Source organism: Lonchura striata, chromosome 1A (assembly GCF_050655825.1).
Source record: "Lonchura striata isolate lonStrDom1 chromosome 1A, ASM5065582v1, whole genome shotgun sequence".
NCBI lineage: Eukaryota > Metazoa > Chordata > Aves > Passeriformes > Estrildidae > Lonchura > Lonchura striata.
Genome location: NC_140741.1, coordinates 59,540,021 through 59,554,963, shown reverse-complemented (window position 1 = coordinate 59,554,963; position 14,943 = coordinate 59,540,021). Strand labels below are relative to the sequence as shown.

At 38.0% G+C, this 14,943-nt stretch overlaps 1 protein-coding gene across 16 annotated transcripts in view; it reads right to left on the bottom strand.

Annotated features, from left to right (window-relative positions):
* The window catches only part of ANO4 (anoctamin 4), a 200,469-nt gene that overhangs the window by 87,152 nt on the left and 98,374 nt on the right, over nucleotides 1-14,943 (bottom strand). For 14 of the 16 annotated variants that reach the window (XM_085568934.1, XM_085568925.1, XM_085568923.1 and 11 more), the window contains 2 exons: nucleotides 12,481-12,617; nucleotides 7,649-7,807 (listed from right to left, as the gene is read on the bottom strand). In XM_085568934.1, coding sequence (XP_085425060.1) covers nucleotides 7,649-7,807; nucleotides 12,481-12,617 — 296 coding nt within the window. The remainder of the gene's footprint in view (nucleotides 1-7,648; nucleotides 7,808-12,480; nucleotides 12,618-14,943) is intronic. The other 2 variants (XM_085568926.1, XM_085568921.1) reach the window with 1 other exon arrangement.

Genomic DNA, 14,943 nt, shown 5'->3' with positions numbered 1-14,943 from the left:
TTTATGTCATGTTGATGTCCCTGTCCCTGATTTGTGGATGCAACCAGATGCAGTGCTTAAAACATTAAATAACAAACTGCGCCTGGTAATAATTATCGTTATGCTGCTCATGAAAATACAGAGCCTGCAGGCTGCATAATTAGTACTGTAAGTTCATTAGCTGTAGATATTTACATATTGAATAATAGGATCAGAAAAGTGGGACACTCAAACAACTTACAAGAGTCCATGAAAGCTATGGGGTTTTTGATACTAGTCACAGTAGTGGGGTAACATTGAATTACACCTGTGGTGGACTGACCCTGGCTGCTTGCCAGATACCCACTAAAGGCACTCCATCACTCCCTTTTTCATCAGGACATGGGAGAAAATAGAACAGGAAGCTCACAGGTCTAGATAAGGACAAAGAGAAATCACCCACCTGTTACCATCATGGGCCAAACAGACTCGTCTTGGAGAAATTAGTTCAATTTATTATCAATCAAATTAGAATAGGATAATGAGAAATAAAACCAAACCATAAAACACCTTCCCCCAGCCTTTCCATTTTCCAGGCTCAGTTTCACTCCAACTTTTATCTACCTCCTTCTACCAGTGGTATGTAAGGACAGGGAATGGGGGCTGCAGTCAGGTTGTTGTCTCTGCTGCTCCTTCCTCCTCAGGAGGAGGACTCCTCACACTCTTCCCTTGATCCAATGTGGGGTCCCTTCTACAAGAGACAGGGTTCCACCAACTTTTTGAACTTGGGTCCTTCCCACAAGCTGCAGTTCTTCACAAACTTCTCCAGCATGTGTCTCTTTCATGGGATGCAGTCTGTCAGGAACAGATTATTCCAGTGTGGGTCTCTTGCATGGGGTCAGAAGTCCTACCAACAAATCTGCTTCGGCATGGGCTCTTCCCTCCAGGAGGCCACAGGTCCTGCCAGCAGCCTGCTCCAGTGTGGACTTCCCACAAGCTCACAGCCTCCTTTTGGGCATCCACCTGCTCCAGTGTGGGGTTTTCAACAGGTTACAGGTGGATATCTGCTCTCCTGTGGACCTCCATGGGTTGCAGGGACACAGCTGCCTCACCACGGCCTGCACCACGAGCTGCAGATGAATCTCAGCTTCAGCAGCTAAAGCACCTCCTCCCCTTCCTTTTTCACTGACCTTGGTATCTGCAGAGTTGCTCCTCTTACATATTTTCATTCCTCTCTTTTGGCTGCTGTTCTGCAGCAGGCTTTTCCATCTTTTTAAGTACTTTAGCACAGAGGTGCTGTTGTTGACGTTGCTCATTGTTGTTGACAGGCTCAGTCTTGGCCAACAGTGGGTTCACCTTGGAAGTGTGTGGCACTGGCTCTGAGAGATGTCAGGGAAATTCCTAACAACTTCTCACAGAAGCCATCCCTGTAGCCCCACTTATCACCGAAATCTTGCCAGGCAAACCCAATACAAGGTCTCATCTTCTCCAAAGATCAAGAAAGCCTAGTTTTGTCCAAATGGCAGTTTGGCCTAAAGGAAACCTGTTAGCCATAGGAGACATCCTGCATGTTGCTTGCACAGTAATCGCCACTCTCACCATGGACCCAGTGCTTCCCAGTACATATGTCACATAGGCGTGCTCATAGCTATCTTTCTCTCTGTCAAGAAGCTCAGAGGACAGCTGATATAATTTCAGAGGTAGAAGCTTTCCCTAGCCACCCTTTTCTCTAGTAAATGGATGCTTTTGATATGTGTAGAGTAAGCTCAACATGACAGGGAAAGGATATGAGCACCAAATAAAAACTATCAGTACAGGACAAGGTTTTCCAGCTGACCTGCAGCTTGCTCCTGGCTACCACACAAACTCTCCTGGCAAGCTGCAAAAAGTCAGTTGACCATAGACTATGGGCTCTAGTTTAAAATGTATGCCTGGTTGATTAAATTACATATATAGGAGCAATAAACTACAAAAAAGTTATTGTTATTTCAATAACTGGATAAGCTGAAGTCATAACTGAAAAACAAATTTGGAATCAACTATAAAGGCACTGAGATTTTATTGTGTGTGGCTCAGAGAACTAAATTACATAAGCTACATTTATAAAACACCTTTTCTAACTCAGATCTGCAAGCACCACTTGGGGTCTGGAAGTCAGCTCAATTCTTTTCTACCCATGAATCACAATCAGAAAAGAATAGTTTATGTAACAGGAATCTCATGAACAATTGCACGGATGACGCACAAACCAGTAAAAAGCAGATCAGTCTCTCATAACTGTTTTGGTTCTGCAGTACTAACAATAACAACAAAAAGGAGTAGATGTGTCATTTTTTTTCCAGAAAGTGGATAGTATTTAATTAAGTTCAGAAGCCATAGCTGTTGATTACAATGTCTCTTTCGCATCATCACTTTCTAAGCACAGTTAGTGCTCAGAAGTTTCAGTCTTTGAAGTTCTTAACTTTTTCTTGTTCTTTATTTCTAAGTCTTACCTTACTTTGACATGGTCATAGGTCTATTTTCCTTTTACACTCAGGGATGTGCTAAAAGTCACGGAGATACTCTGCGTGCTCTTTCTGTCATCTATAATTTCTCTCAACATTCATCATCTTGAAAACAGACTCCAACTTGCTGCTAAATATAAGTACCTTACTGAATACATGTTTCTAGCTTCTTATGTCCTGTCCCACTAGCATGAAGTTACAGCTACATTAAAAGAAACTGGTTTACACAACTATTACTAGCTCTGCAGGAGCAATCTTGAAAAGTCATGAAATAATAGTATTCTGTAATTATATGGCATCAACTACTGAAAAATATTTCAAAATATAACTTCTAAGGTCATGTTAACATAACTTAAGACTCAGAGTATATACCCACTAGTAGATATTTTTTCATACAACACAACTAAAGCTTATAAAAAGCTTATTAAATCTTTTCTTTCTTGTCCTTTTGGGTTTTCCCCAGAGGACACCTATTATGTATTTCTACTGCCTGTTGTATACACCAGCTGTGTTTTTGCTGCCAGATGTTGCACCAGAAATGTCAGCGCTGATTGAGGCAGGGAGTGAATGCAATTAGAGGTGCTCTGGTGACAGCTTGACACTTAATGGTGGCAAAATTTAAATTTCTAAACAGGCATGTAACACAAAAACCCACACAACTTGGATTCTTCCAAAAGCTGGACCAGTGCTACACTGCCATCATTTATCAGGGAGATGCAAAGATCAGTGTGCCAGCAGAAGGCCAAATGATTTGGCTGTTATTTGTAAAATATCTGAAACTAGTTTCTGAAGCACATTCTGCATGCTGTAACTGTGAGGAGTCCAGTTTTCCAGGGCAGTAAGGAATGCTATTGGTTTAAAGTAGTTAATTGTTTTTATACTGAGACATTTGTTACCATAAATATACAAAATAAATAAAATAAAAAGCTTGAATGCTATTTTCACTACTCATGTGATTAGTTCCCATTTACTATACTTCTATCACTCACTTTCTACTTGTCTGTCTACTTTTTCAAATAAACTGTAGGAAATCAACTTATAATCTATAAATTAAAACTTTGAACAAATTCATTAAGTATAATGTATCAGGTACATTTAGTAGTAGAAATACTCAGTATGACATAGTTTAGTGTAGTCATGAGTAATAGAAAAAACAAAAACAGTGCAGCTTAAAAAGTTTGCAAGTGACTGAGTAATACAAGTTAGCTGCTGCATGCTGGCTTCCTCTGTGCATAACCCATTATAATAACATAGTTTAAAGTATCTTACTGAAACATATCTGCAATACTGTATTTGTGTACCAGAATTGCTTAGATGCTTTTGACAGCAATTGAGTTCTACCTGGTAGTTTAGGACAGGTAAACAGTAATCCATGCTGCAGGAATAATTTGGGAAAAGGGTACTTCTCCAGATTTTGGCCAAGATTTGGCAAAAATTTATAAATATTTATTCTTGTGGAAAATATAATGGGCTCAAAGTAATTCTGACTCTTCATTCTCTCTTGAAAAGACAGTTTTTCCAGAAATTGCTGGGTCACAGGGAGGAACATTTAATTTGGAATGACACTATACATATTTTCTCTTCACATAAAAGTGTTCACAAGTAATTTTCTTCCGCATGTCAGTGGGTCAATCTAAGTCTCAGGTTTATCTTGTATTAAGATAAATTTGAAACGTACCATCAGAATGTGGACAGTAGCACTCTGTTTACCTTTTGCCCACCAGTTCTGGAAGGGATGAGACTCATTATATTTACAGGTGGTATCAGTGCCTACAAACTTACAGTGTGATTGGTACCTCATCTCCCATAAGAACTTGCTCCACTTGGAGACTGTCCTCTCCATTTTCCCCATACATAAGTCTTTTTCAAAGAGTATTGAAAACTGAGAGCAGCAGGATCATTGAGGATCCCAGAGCCAGGATATCATAACTACTTATCTCACTTGTGAGACATTGGAAAAAAGAATAAATCAACAAAGGAAATGTTTCACCTGGCTGAAAAGAAAATACAATCTATTTTCCAGGAATTACCTACATTTTTGATTACCTTATTTGGGCATCTCTGCATGTGATCACATGTGTTGATGTTGTCTGGAAATGTCTGGCTGTGACAGGGTCAACACACTCATCCTATCCAGAACCAATATACACAGAAAAGCAGGGGGAAGCATCATAAAATGACTTGCACTGTACCATTCAATTAGAATTTACCTCTAGTGTTGCTTTCAATTTAAAATCTTTACTATTTAATTTTATTTTTACTATTTTTAATATTTTTCACTCTTTAAAATGTTTAATCACTATTTTCTCTCTCTCTCTCTTTTTTTTTTTTTTTTTTGTTAAAATATTCATTATTTTAATTATATTTTCCTTGGTCTGGGATCTTCTAATTCTTTATTACTGTATGTACTGAGCACCAAATCTGGCAGAACTTTCAAGGCAGAATGGTGTGGTACAGTTGAAGACTGTGAGTGTGAATTCATTGGGGAATATCTGCAAAATATTATCACCTTTCCTTGGAGTTAGAAACATATATCTGTTCAGACCTTTCTCAGTTACATGATCTTGACATTGTGCCTGAAGTTATCTCAGCTTTTGTGAATTTGTTTCAGATTCACTTTCTCATTTCATGCTGCTAAGTGAGCACTCTCCCTGCATTCACCACTTCCTGGGAATTTCACTGTGCTGTGCTGGTCAGTGAGCCACTGCAGTGCACTTCTCCCTCCCTGCAGTGAGGCATATGAGTCTGAAATTGCAGTGTGGATAGATCTGCAAGTTTTCCTCTCCGCCAATGGTTTCACATTACAAGGACAGGGCTAACACAATTGAATGCCAAGATATGAACAGCTGGTAGCCAAAGGCGAATGAACCAACAACCATGCAAAATTCACAGAAAGTAAAAAATTTCTTTCAGTCCAACAGTTACTACCTATTGCCTCTGAATATGTTCTGTGGCCAAAGCAATAGGCAGTTTTCTCCTTTCATCTGGGAACAAACTTTTTTTTCAGTAAAAGCAGTATATTGCAAGTGAACAACTTGGAAAAAACCCTGCTGTTAAAATTTTCCAGAATTAACACTCAAAATTATGTGTATTCTCAAAAATAGGAGAAGTAAAGAGAATGAGAAATAATCTAGACACTAAGTGATCACTCAGATTAGTTTAAAGCTAAGTGTTATGTAACACTGTTCTTAATCTCTGGGAACGAGGGAGTGTGCTAAGAATGTACATATTTCCTTCAGGATTCTAATTAAATTTAGAAACTAACATGATCATAAAATGTACATGTTAGGGTTTAATTTTAGGTCAGAGTCATGTGTTAAAGAATATTGATACCCTTGATTTTAAAAACATTAGCCCGAATCATGTAGCACAACCTCATTTTGATCATTCTGTGTTTAGAAAATGTACAATTACTGATGCTGGCAAGAAGTCACACTAAGGGCAAATGGGATTAGTAAGAAATGAAACTGCATGTCAATAGCAAAATAGAAACTGAAATGAATAATCAAATTGGCAGATCATTCATGCAGCCTAGGCAGCAAAGTCCAGATAAATGGTCTTGAAAGCCAAAAACATCCTCTATAGCAAGTGCTTAAATCATCAATTTGAAAAAGTTTTTAGCGCAAAATGTTGCAATAAATTTCATAATACTTAAAATGTAAAGTGATTTCATGGCTTCCACTGCTGACCTTAGCACAGTAATAATTCTGCAAACAAACAAAGTAGGAAAAAATTTATTTGAAACCATTGGACATATGTATTAATAGGGAAGATTCCTTCCCCATTACTTTTTTACAATGCCCAAATTCTAGAGACTTTGTCAGCATCTCTTCTGGTGGAAGCAGGGCAGAATTCTAGGATGTGAAGGTGAATAGCTGCAGCAACACTCCCATGCTCTTGACTGTTGGGTTACAGCTCCTATAGGCAGCAGCACGTATACAGGAAATGTAATAATGAACAATCTCTGGCATTGAAAACATCTATCAGTTACTGCAGCACTGAAAATGATGACTTCCAGCTTATTTGAAGGAATATGTTTGGGTAACTTTTGGTGTAACCAGTAAAATGCTCTTAACAGAGTAATACACTACATAGGTACATACAGTACTTATGTTCAGTCAAAAACATTAAAAAAAAAAAGAAAAATTAGAAAAAATTTCATTTTTCTGTAAAGGCTTCCCTTTTTTTCTCCCCAGTGTTCTCCAAAGGAGTGTGCATGTCAAGAACACAGACAGAATATTTACACATGTACCAAGAATTCAGTGAAAGAGAGGGAGATAATGTGTAACATCTACATAACTGGTCAAAGCCTATATCCTGAAAATCCCTCTTCTATTTCCATGACTGGCAGCATGACAATGCATATTAGAATGAGTGTGAATCCACCAGGTGCCGCGCTCCCGCCCCGCACAAATAAAAGTAAACACTAAGCAATACCTGTTCTGGATGGAAGTGAGGCTTAAGCCCTGCTTAAGCACATTATCAAAGTTTAAGGAAGATCATAGGCTTGGCAAAAGTATGGTCTCTTTAAACCTTATTCCTGCTACATAACATATAAATACATTTTAGACACTTTGCATTAATTTCTATACTCTTGTCATAAAAGGTCTACTAATTTAGAACTTTATGTTGGAAATAACATAGATATAAATGGTTCATGTGTACTACCCAATTATTTAAATGCTTAGGGTTAAGACAGAAGGAGAAATTTTAAGCTGTTTTCAAACTACTAAAATACTCCTCATGTCACTTTGCCTAAGTTGACAGATAAAGGAAGGCAGGGATCTAGTTAGGTCTCTGGAAAGAGTACCTGGAGCCTCAGCAAATAGTGGAGCATGTAGCTAGAAGAAAATGTAGGTGCAGAAAAATGGATTGCACTCAGTAGAGTTCAGGCCATTCAAACCCAGCACTTGTTTTTCTGTATTGCACAGCACACCAGATGAAATTCTGTGGCCTACTTGTGCATAAGTTTGAAAAAGATGTCTGTAATGGCCTGCTTTTGCCTTCAGTTCCTGTGTCTGATTTTCCTTTAGGCTACACTTTTCACTGCTCTGGCCTATATTTAGGCATGCTTAAAAGCATTTTTCTACTGCTACAACAGAGTGAAGGAGTTTCAGAGTAAGTAAATAATACCCCCAGATTCTATTTAGCTTCAACATAAAAGTTTTTATAGGAATATCTCTTACTTCTTTTTCCATTTGAAGTCCTTCTGCTCTGATATTTCTCTCAAATACTTCCCTCTTCTCTGTCTGTGGATTAGATTTTCTATACACAAGGATGTAGTCAATCCGACATTTCCCATCTCTAAAATATAGTCCGTTTGTTTTGTTCTTATCAGGTACTTCCTGCAAAGGGAAAATCAAGCAATTCAGTAATGCTAATTTTCCTTGATAATTGCTGCATTGCTGTTTGCATCATTGGTTTGCAATACTCAACTGGAAAGATAAGGAAACACAACAAACTGTTCAAGTTTTAGGCTCTTCACATACAGTGCTTCTGACGTCATCTGAGAGGAGCACAGACTTCCCTACTTAAGGGGATCTTAAGGGGCATCGGGTCTTAGGAAAATGCTTGAATATATGGAGGTGGGATAGGAGAGAATAGAAAACACAAGCAAACCTCCCACCCCCACCACTCTCCATAAGGTTAAGAGTACTAATAAAATAGAGCAGAGAATATTGTTACTGAAGTATAAATTTGAAATTAAGAACTTAGTATGGCTGAATGTCTTTGTACATGTGAGAAGAGAGAACATTAGCATTATCATTATCATTTACTTCAGTGAGAAACACTCAAACCTGGCATGGAGATTTTCATTACTTTGTCCTGTAGACACAGACAACATTATGAAAGTTCTGTACTGACCTCACCATACCTCATCAAACTAACTACTGACTATTCCTTGCTTAAGGAATAGCTGAGGATGGATTTAGAAAGAATTACTGGTGTTAGGTGTAGCAGCACATAAAATCAATAAAAGCAATAAATACTGTCTCTTTTCTTAAAAAAAAAAAAAAAAAAAAAAAAAAAAAAAAGGCCTGGCCTGTTCAAATGTTTGGTCTGACAGAAAAAACACAACTTGATTTCACTGTTAATAGGAGGATGAACACGTCACTCCTCTGAGAGTGCTAAATTACTGGTCTTTTTCCAGTAAGTAATGAGATTAAACTCTTGACAGATCCTCTTCACAATTTAACACTACTTTTACATTATACAAGTTCTGCCCAGGGTTTAGGCTTTCACTTTCAGACAAGCTGAAATTTTATGGCAGTTTGCATTGGTTGGAGTATTTCACACAGGAAATATACACTGTGAAGAAACATGGGAACAAACAGCACTCCCTCTGAGCAATATAAAGGGTGAGGACCTACAGGAACCTCAAGATCAGTCCAGTTCTAAGCTGTAGAGAAGGTTAAGATAATTTACCTCTGTTTTCCCAAAACTCACTCTGCTATTCTTGCCAAAAATAGCCCTGCCCTGTAATATACTATCAAGTCTCTGAAAAAAAAAAAGAATATTTTGACTTTCACATCTGGAGGAAGGAGGGAATTTTCAAAATGCTTTCTCCATAAGATAATTGCTTCTGAATTTAAATCACAAAGTGAACATTATAATAGGAAAAAATATTTTTACAGGAAAATCCCCCCAAACCCATTTTCCCATTCAAATAGTTTTGTATAAGCTATCTTTCTGATTCTCAGTGGGCATTTTGATTAAATGGAAAAAAACAATGAAAACATCCCAAATGTCCCATCCCCTTGGTACATCCAGTTCAATAAAGGAAGAAGGGATTTTTTCTAACATTCTTTCATTATAGTGCCTAACTTTTGACACAACTTAGGGCACACTTGAAACAGTGGAACATTCTTAGAGCCCAAAAAGAAGGCAAGAAAAAAGATTTAATCTCTAAGGAAAAAAAGTAGCAAGCTATTTATATCTATACTTCATATCATGCTGATAAATGATATTATCAAGAAATGAGAAGTATTTTTCATAGAACATTAAATGTGAAAACAGCTCAGGAGGCACATTTTATCTTTTTCCATTAAAAATCTTTGTGGAGAAGACATAAAAAAGCCCCAGAAGCCTAAAGGGTATTTAAGGTCATTTAAATAAAGGAAGAGTGTAGTAGGAGATTTAGAGGCTGTGGGTCAGCTTGGTGGTCCTGTTGTGATTTCTAACCCTGCTGACAAGCCTCTTGTTCCGTAGTCAGAGTCAACATGTATTTTTAGTGTAATAGAAAAAGAACTGTAGAGCAAAACAATCCATGCTGAGGATCTGCTGTGTATGCTATGTAGGCTTAAGGGCTCACTTTGGGCCCACTGTAATCTGGACCAAAGGACTCTCTGGATTTACATCCATAAGGAATACAGGTTTAAAATCCAGCACTGCTCTGGACCACAAAGACATCATAAGTAGGGGCAATTGAGAGATCCACTTCAAATCTACACTCCTCATCTGATCTCAGACCCTTCCTGAGGGCACTATATATATGTCCTTCTCTGCATGCAGTAGTGATTCCACTGGAAAAATTGATTTGCCCTTTCCTATGTTTCTTCTTTCTTTGAAGAAAATTGGTTTGCCCTGCACTGACTTATCAGTGAATGCAGAACCTTGTATTAACGAGTACCTATGAGTTCAGCTAAGGCTTGTCAGACTTCTTCCACTACAAATATGACTGCTGGGGACAATTACTTCTCTTGGACTTGTGAAACACTACCAACTACAGTATTGTAATTTTTCACTCAGAAAGGTGGCTTGGACACCTTTATCTGTACTTGAGGATCGTTTTCATTTTAGGAACACTGTATGTCAAACCCAGATTGATAAACCCTATTAGACTCTTACAACCACTGGGAAAGAACCCTTTCTTTGGCCCTCTGTTACAGACTCTAAGGCAACTTTAAAGACTGGGTCTAGACTTGCAAGATCTCTTGAGGATCTAACATGATACAGAGACAGTCAGGGCTGGTTCAGCAGTGTCAGCTGCAAGACTTCTGCATCATCTAAGCATTACAGGTTTATGCTATGCCAGAGAGAAATTTGTCCTACCTTCCTCCAGATATTGCATCTACCTTACCTGTGTTACAATATCAAAGTTCAGTTTTCCTACACTGATGAAGAAAACATATATAGCACTAGATCTGACTGCTGGTTTTTGTGAAAAAGTGGTGTATCATGTATGTCAAATCTCCATTGTTTCATCTTAAAAAGGATGCTGGAAGAAAGTAGAACAATGAAGACTTCACTCTAACAAGAAGCTCAGCATTTCTGTCTATCTTTGTACTGTAATACGTGTTGCATAATTTTCACTTGTTTTCCAAGGCATACAGTAGTTTTATATATTCTCAGGTGCTCAGCTGGGAGCCATCAGCATTCAGACATGACTCATATACATGCTAGGAGAGCTTTAGGCCAAAGGGCTTACCAACACATATCCATACAAAGCATACTACATCTGAACAGTGTATCTTTTCCTTCTAGAGTTCAGCAGGGACTAAATACTTTGAAACTTTTTTTGGTAGGCTGCAGCATCCCTTAAGTCCCATTAAGACTTTCAATTTCCATATTTCTTTCCCCCATCTTACACCTATATGTGACCTATATAGCTATTTTCCTCAGTAATGATTACAAAAAGGCCCCTTAAATCTGTTCATATTCCTCAAAGATTTTTCCCTTTCCCTTTAAAAAAACCAAAAGAAAAGAACACATCTAAGAGAAAAAAAAGGTTTTGAGGTATTGGTTTTTCAATATTATTACATTAACAGCAACATGTCCTTCTGATCATTTTCTGTTATTTTTTCCTCTTTAACTTACAAAACTCATGTTTCACCTGTTCCTTTTTGCTAAAGACCATATGGTACATGGTCCCAAAATGAAACATGGGACTATCATGTCAGATTAGCCTATTATGGTGTAAGCAGGCAGAGTCCTTTGTACGTTGTATGAGAAGCTAAGGAAGAGCTATGATTAAAGATGAAACTGTGAGCAAGGTCAAACATATTCAGGGTGCCCTGAATTTTGTTGCTTTAATTATCTGTCTAAACATTCGAGGAGTGCAGCTCTCTATGGGCTGAATTTCTATAACAAAGAAAATCTCTGTCTCTCTCCTCAGCAGTGTTGCACAAAAGAATTTGCACCACAAAACCCTCTAGCTCCTTAAAAAGATAATGGCCTGTTCTAAACTCTATCAAAACTAGTAAACAAAAGAGGGGCAGGGCAGGGCCTTCAGCAATGTCCTGTGGTTTTCCACTCTTTTTTAATTACTGGCATGGTCCCTGCCAGTTCTGATCTGTTCCAGTCAGCTCTCTGCCAAAAATTCCTTAGGCACAACTTGCAGGTAACATCAGACCAGTCCAGTAAGTAGCCTAGATGTAGCTCCATTTCTGAGGTGGAAGAAAAGAGAGAAGTCCCTGGTCTCTTCACTTGCTGAGGAAACAACCCTAACATCCATGGGTGTCAGGGCAGTGGGAGGCAAAATTAAAGGACATATTGTTCCTTTCTTCACAAAAGACACAGGAAGAAATTAAGACCCAAATTTTCATCATGGGTCCACGACGCTTTGCCTGCTTTAGGACAGATTTTAAAAGGGACTATGTTCTGAATATTTCCTCCCCGCTATGTTCTCTGAATCACCATTGTGCACCATCAGGTGATAATTCTTCATTGGAAGGGAATGTGTCTCATAGCTGACACCCAATGCTTCTCATGGAGTTGTAGATAAATCCCACCCACACTCCTTCCCCTTAAAGGATGAATACAGAGGAAACTTTTCCAGCATTTTCAGAAGCATTGCAGTCTTAGATTTGTATAGATGTTTCACTGAGGGTGCATGAAATCAAAACTTTTGAATTTGAGGTATTTTATATTTCAGCATTATAATATTAGAAAGGGAAACCAGTTCTCATGGGAAAGATTAGACACAATTTGATGGTAAAAATTTTAAATAAAATTCCATTTATTACATCTTTATAATAGCATGACTAAATACTGTATTAATAACTCTGTGTTTCCTTACCTCTCCCACAACTTCCAGCCTGCTGGCATCATCAGAAGTACTGGTCAAGTTACCATGGTGAAGCAGGGAATCATCATCTTTGGAAGGACTGTTCACACCTTCTAACTCATCAAAAAAAATGTTGACATCCTTAGCTACTAAAAAACAAAATAAAAAAATACATTCAAATCACCACTGAACCAAATGAAGACAGCAAGCATAATCCATCAATAATTTCACTTTTTAGCTCTGGTATAAGTATATACCATTTAATTTTAAAATCTGATGAACATTGTTGGAATGCTTTCTTCATCAATGAGCCACATAAAGATTTCAGACATCACAACACCCCTCTGATGAAAAATAAACAATCTGCTGTCATAGTAAAACAAGTGTTATCTATCTTCTCAGCTTCTTTTGGGGCAAATGGCTTAAATGTCTACCTTCTGGATTAGTATTGTCTCTGAAAGTTTCTTAGGAGGCAGAATTTTAACCTACTATACAAAGTATGAAGTTTGAAGTTGTACAGACCTGTGAGGCAGCCAGAGGCAGAACGCCTTAAATAAATACTGTTTCTTGAAAGGCATGGAGTAAACAAACCTGAGCAGATATTCCTCTTTTCACAGTTTGGCATGTTTTGATGTGTATAAATCTGACACTTTCAGATCCACCTACCACACAGCCCTCACTCTTGCATGAAGCAATCGCTTACATCTACAGATTTAAGCTGTGGTAAACCAATCCTGATATAGATATTAAGCTCTGGAGTGACTGCCAGATGCAAGGAGCAGGGTAGGCAGGTTCACTCTACACTCCATGCACTACAGGTCTGATGAAGAGATGTGTGCCAGGAGAAGAAAAATGCCTTAGCTGAGGATCATGCTTCAGCTGTGGATGGACTTCAGCTCTCCAATCTCATGCCTAATCAGCAAAATACAAAATTATGAAAGTAAAATTATAACTTTTAGAAGGGACCCCCAAAGGTCCTAGATACCGAGGCTCTTCCACTGACTACAGTGGTCGCAAATATCTAATAGTCTTGATAGAAATTAGTCCAACCCCCTACCCCTACTCACATTTCTTGCAAGCTTGACTGACTTTTGGAATAATTCTTCTTTTGTGCAATAAACTCCTGTTGCTTTTGCTTGTCCTCAGCTCCCCTAATTTAGTGACAGGCAATTGTAATTCCTATTGGTGAGAATCTATAGTAACAGCCAAAACGCTCTAATTGCTGGCAGCAACTTAGTTCTATTTCTAAATACTGGCTGCAGGTGTAAAAATCCATTCCCCCACTGTGGAGAGACTGGGTAGCTGCCAGAAATTAACAGCTACTAACTGTTCCCAGTGAGCATGAGCATTTTGTGATCTCCTTTTCACCTTTCCCTTATTCAGGGGTCATAGCCCAGTTTCAGAACCCTTTTAAAAAATCGTTGATGATATTAAATCCTCAGTCTCTGCAAGTGGCCTATTTTTCATTCTCACAAGCAGGAAAGCCTTATCCATAATATTCATCCTTAAAACAGACATATGTTGCAATTTATATATACTACTCTTTCCCTATCAGTCATAAGAACAGGGAAAAGCTTCCTCCCTTTTGGTACGTCTTTTAGAACATCTAAAGTTTATTATTGCATCTGTAGGTAATAAAAAAGAAAACCCTTTCAAAATATTCAAGAATCCTTCATCTTCCTTTTCATGAATAAAATAGGAACAAGGTTAATGAAAAACCTTGTAATTTTACCTACAAGAGTTTTGTTTGGAAAATGACTAAAAGTTTCATAAACAACAGAGAAATTCTCATATCCAGATTAATCTGCTTAAAAAATAGGCTAATTTGCTAAGCTAAGCAGCATAGTTTGTAAGAGAGTTTCTGAGTTTCTGGTGTTTAGTTATATCTGATGAGAGCCTGCAGCTCCTCAGTGTCACTGTGGCTGCTTCCAACTTGTCCTAGGGGAAACCAAAGAGGCTTTAGGAGACTTACAAGGCAACAAAGAGATTCCAATGTGTAGCACGTGCACCAGTAATATTCCAATTTTTTTTCCCACCTTCCTTCATTTAAATCCACAAAAATAATACTAGAGATGCTTATAAAAGAGGTGAACTGCCATGACAATGCACAGCACAGACTAACCTCATGTCCTTCACTGTCCCTATCTTTCAAATGTCACAACTAGAAACATTCCACCCTATCAGATAATAATGTCAATGTAGATCATGACCAGATTTTGCATGAATGAGAGAAGAATAAATCTCAATATTCATCAGAAAGAGCAACTGAAAATATTTTGAAATTACTTTAATTTCACTGAATTAAAACCCATCAGTGCCTCCATGACAGTGGCACCTAAATGTGTATATGGTTAAAACCTCAATATAATCTAAAAACAACTGTGGAAAAAACCCAAAAATAATTAAATAGGGAAGCTTTCTGAAGATTATTTAGGGCACATTTATCTGTTGCAGGCATCATCATTGAAAGCTGTA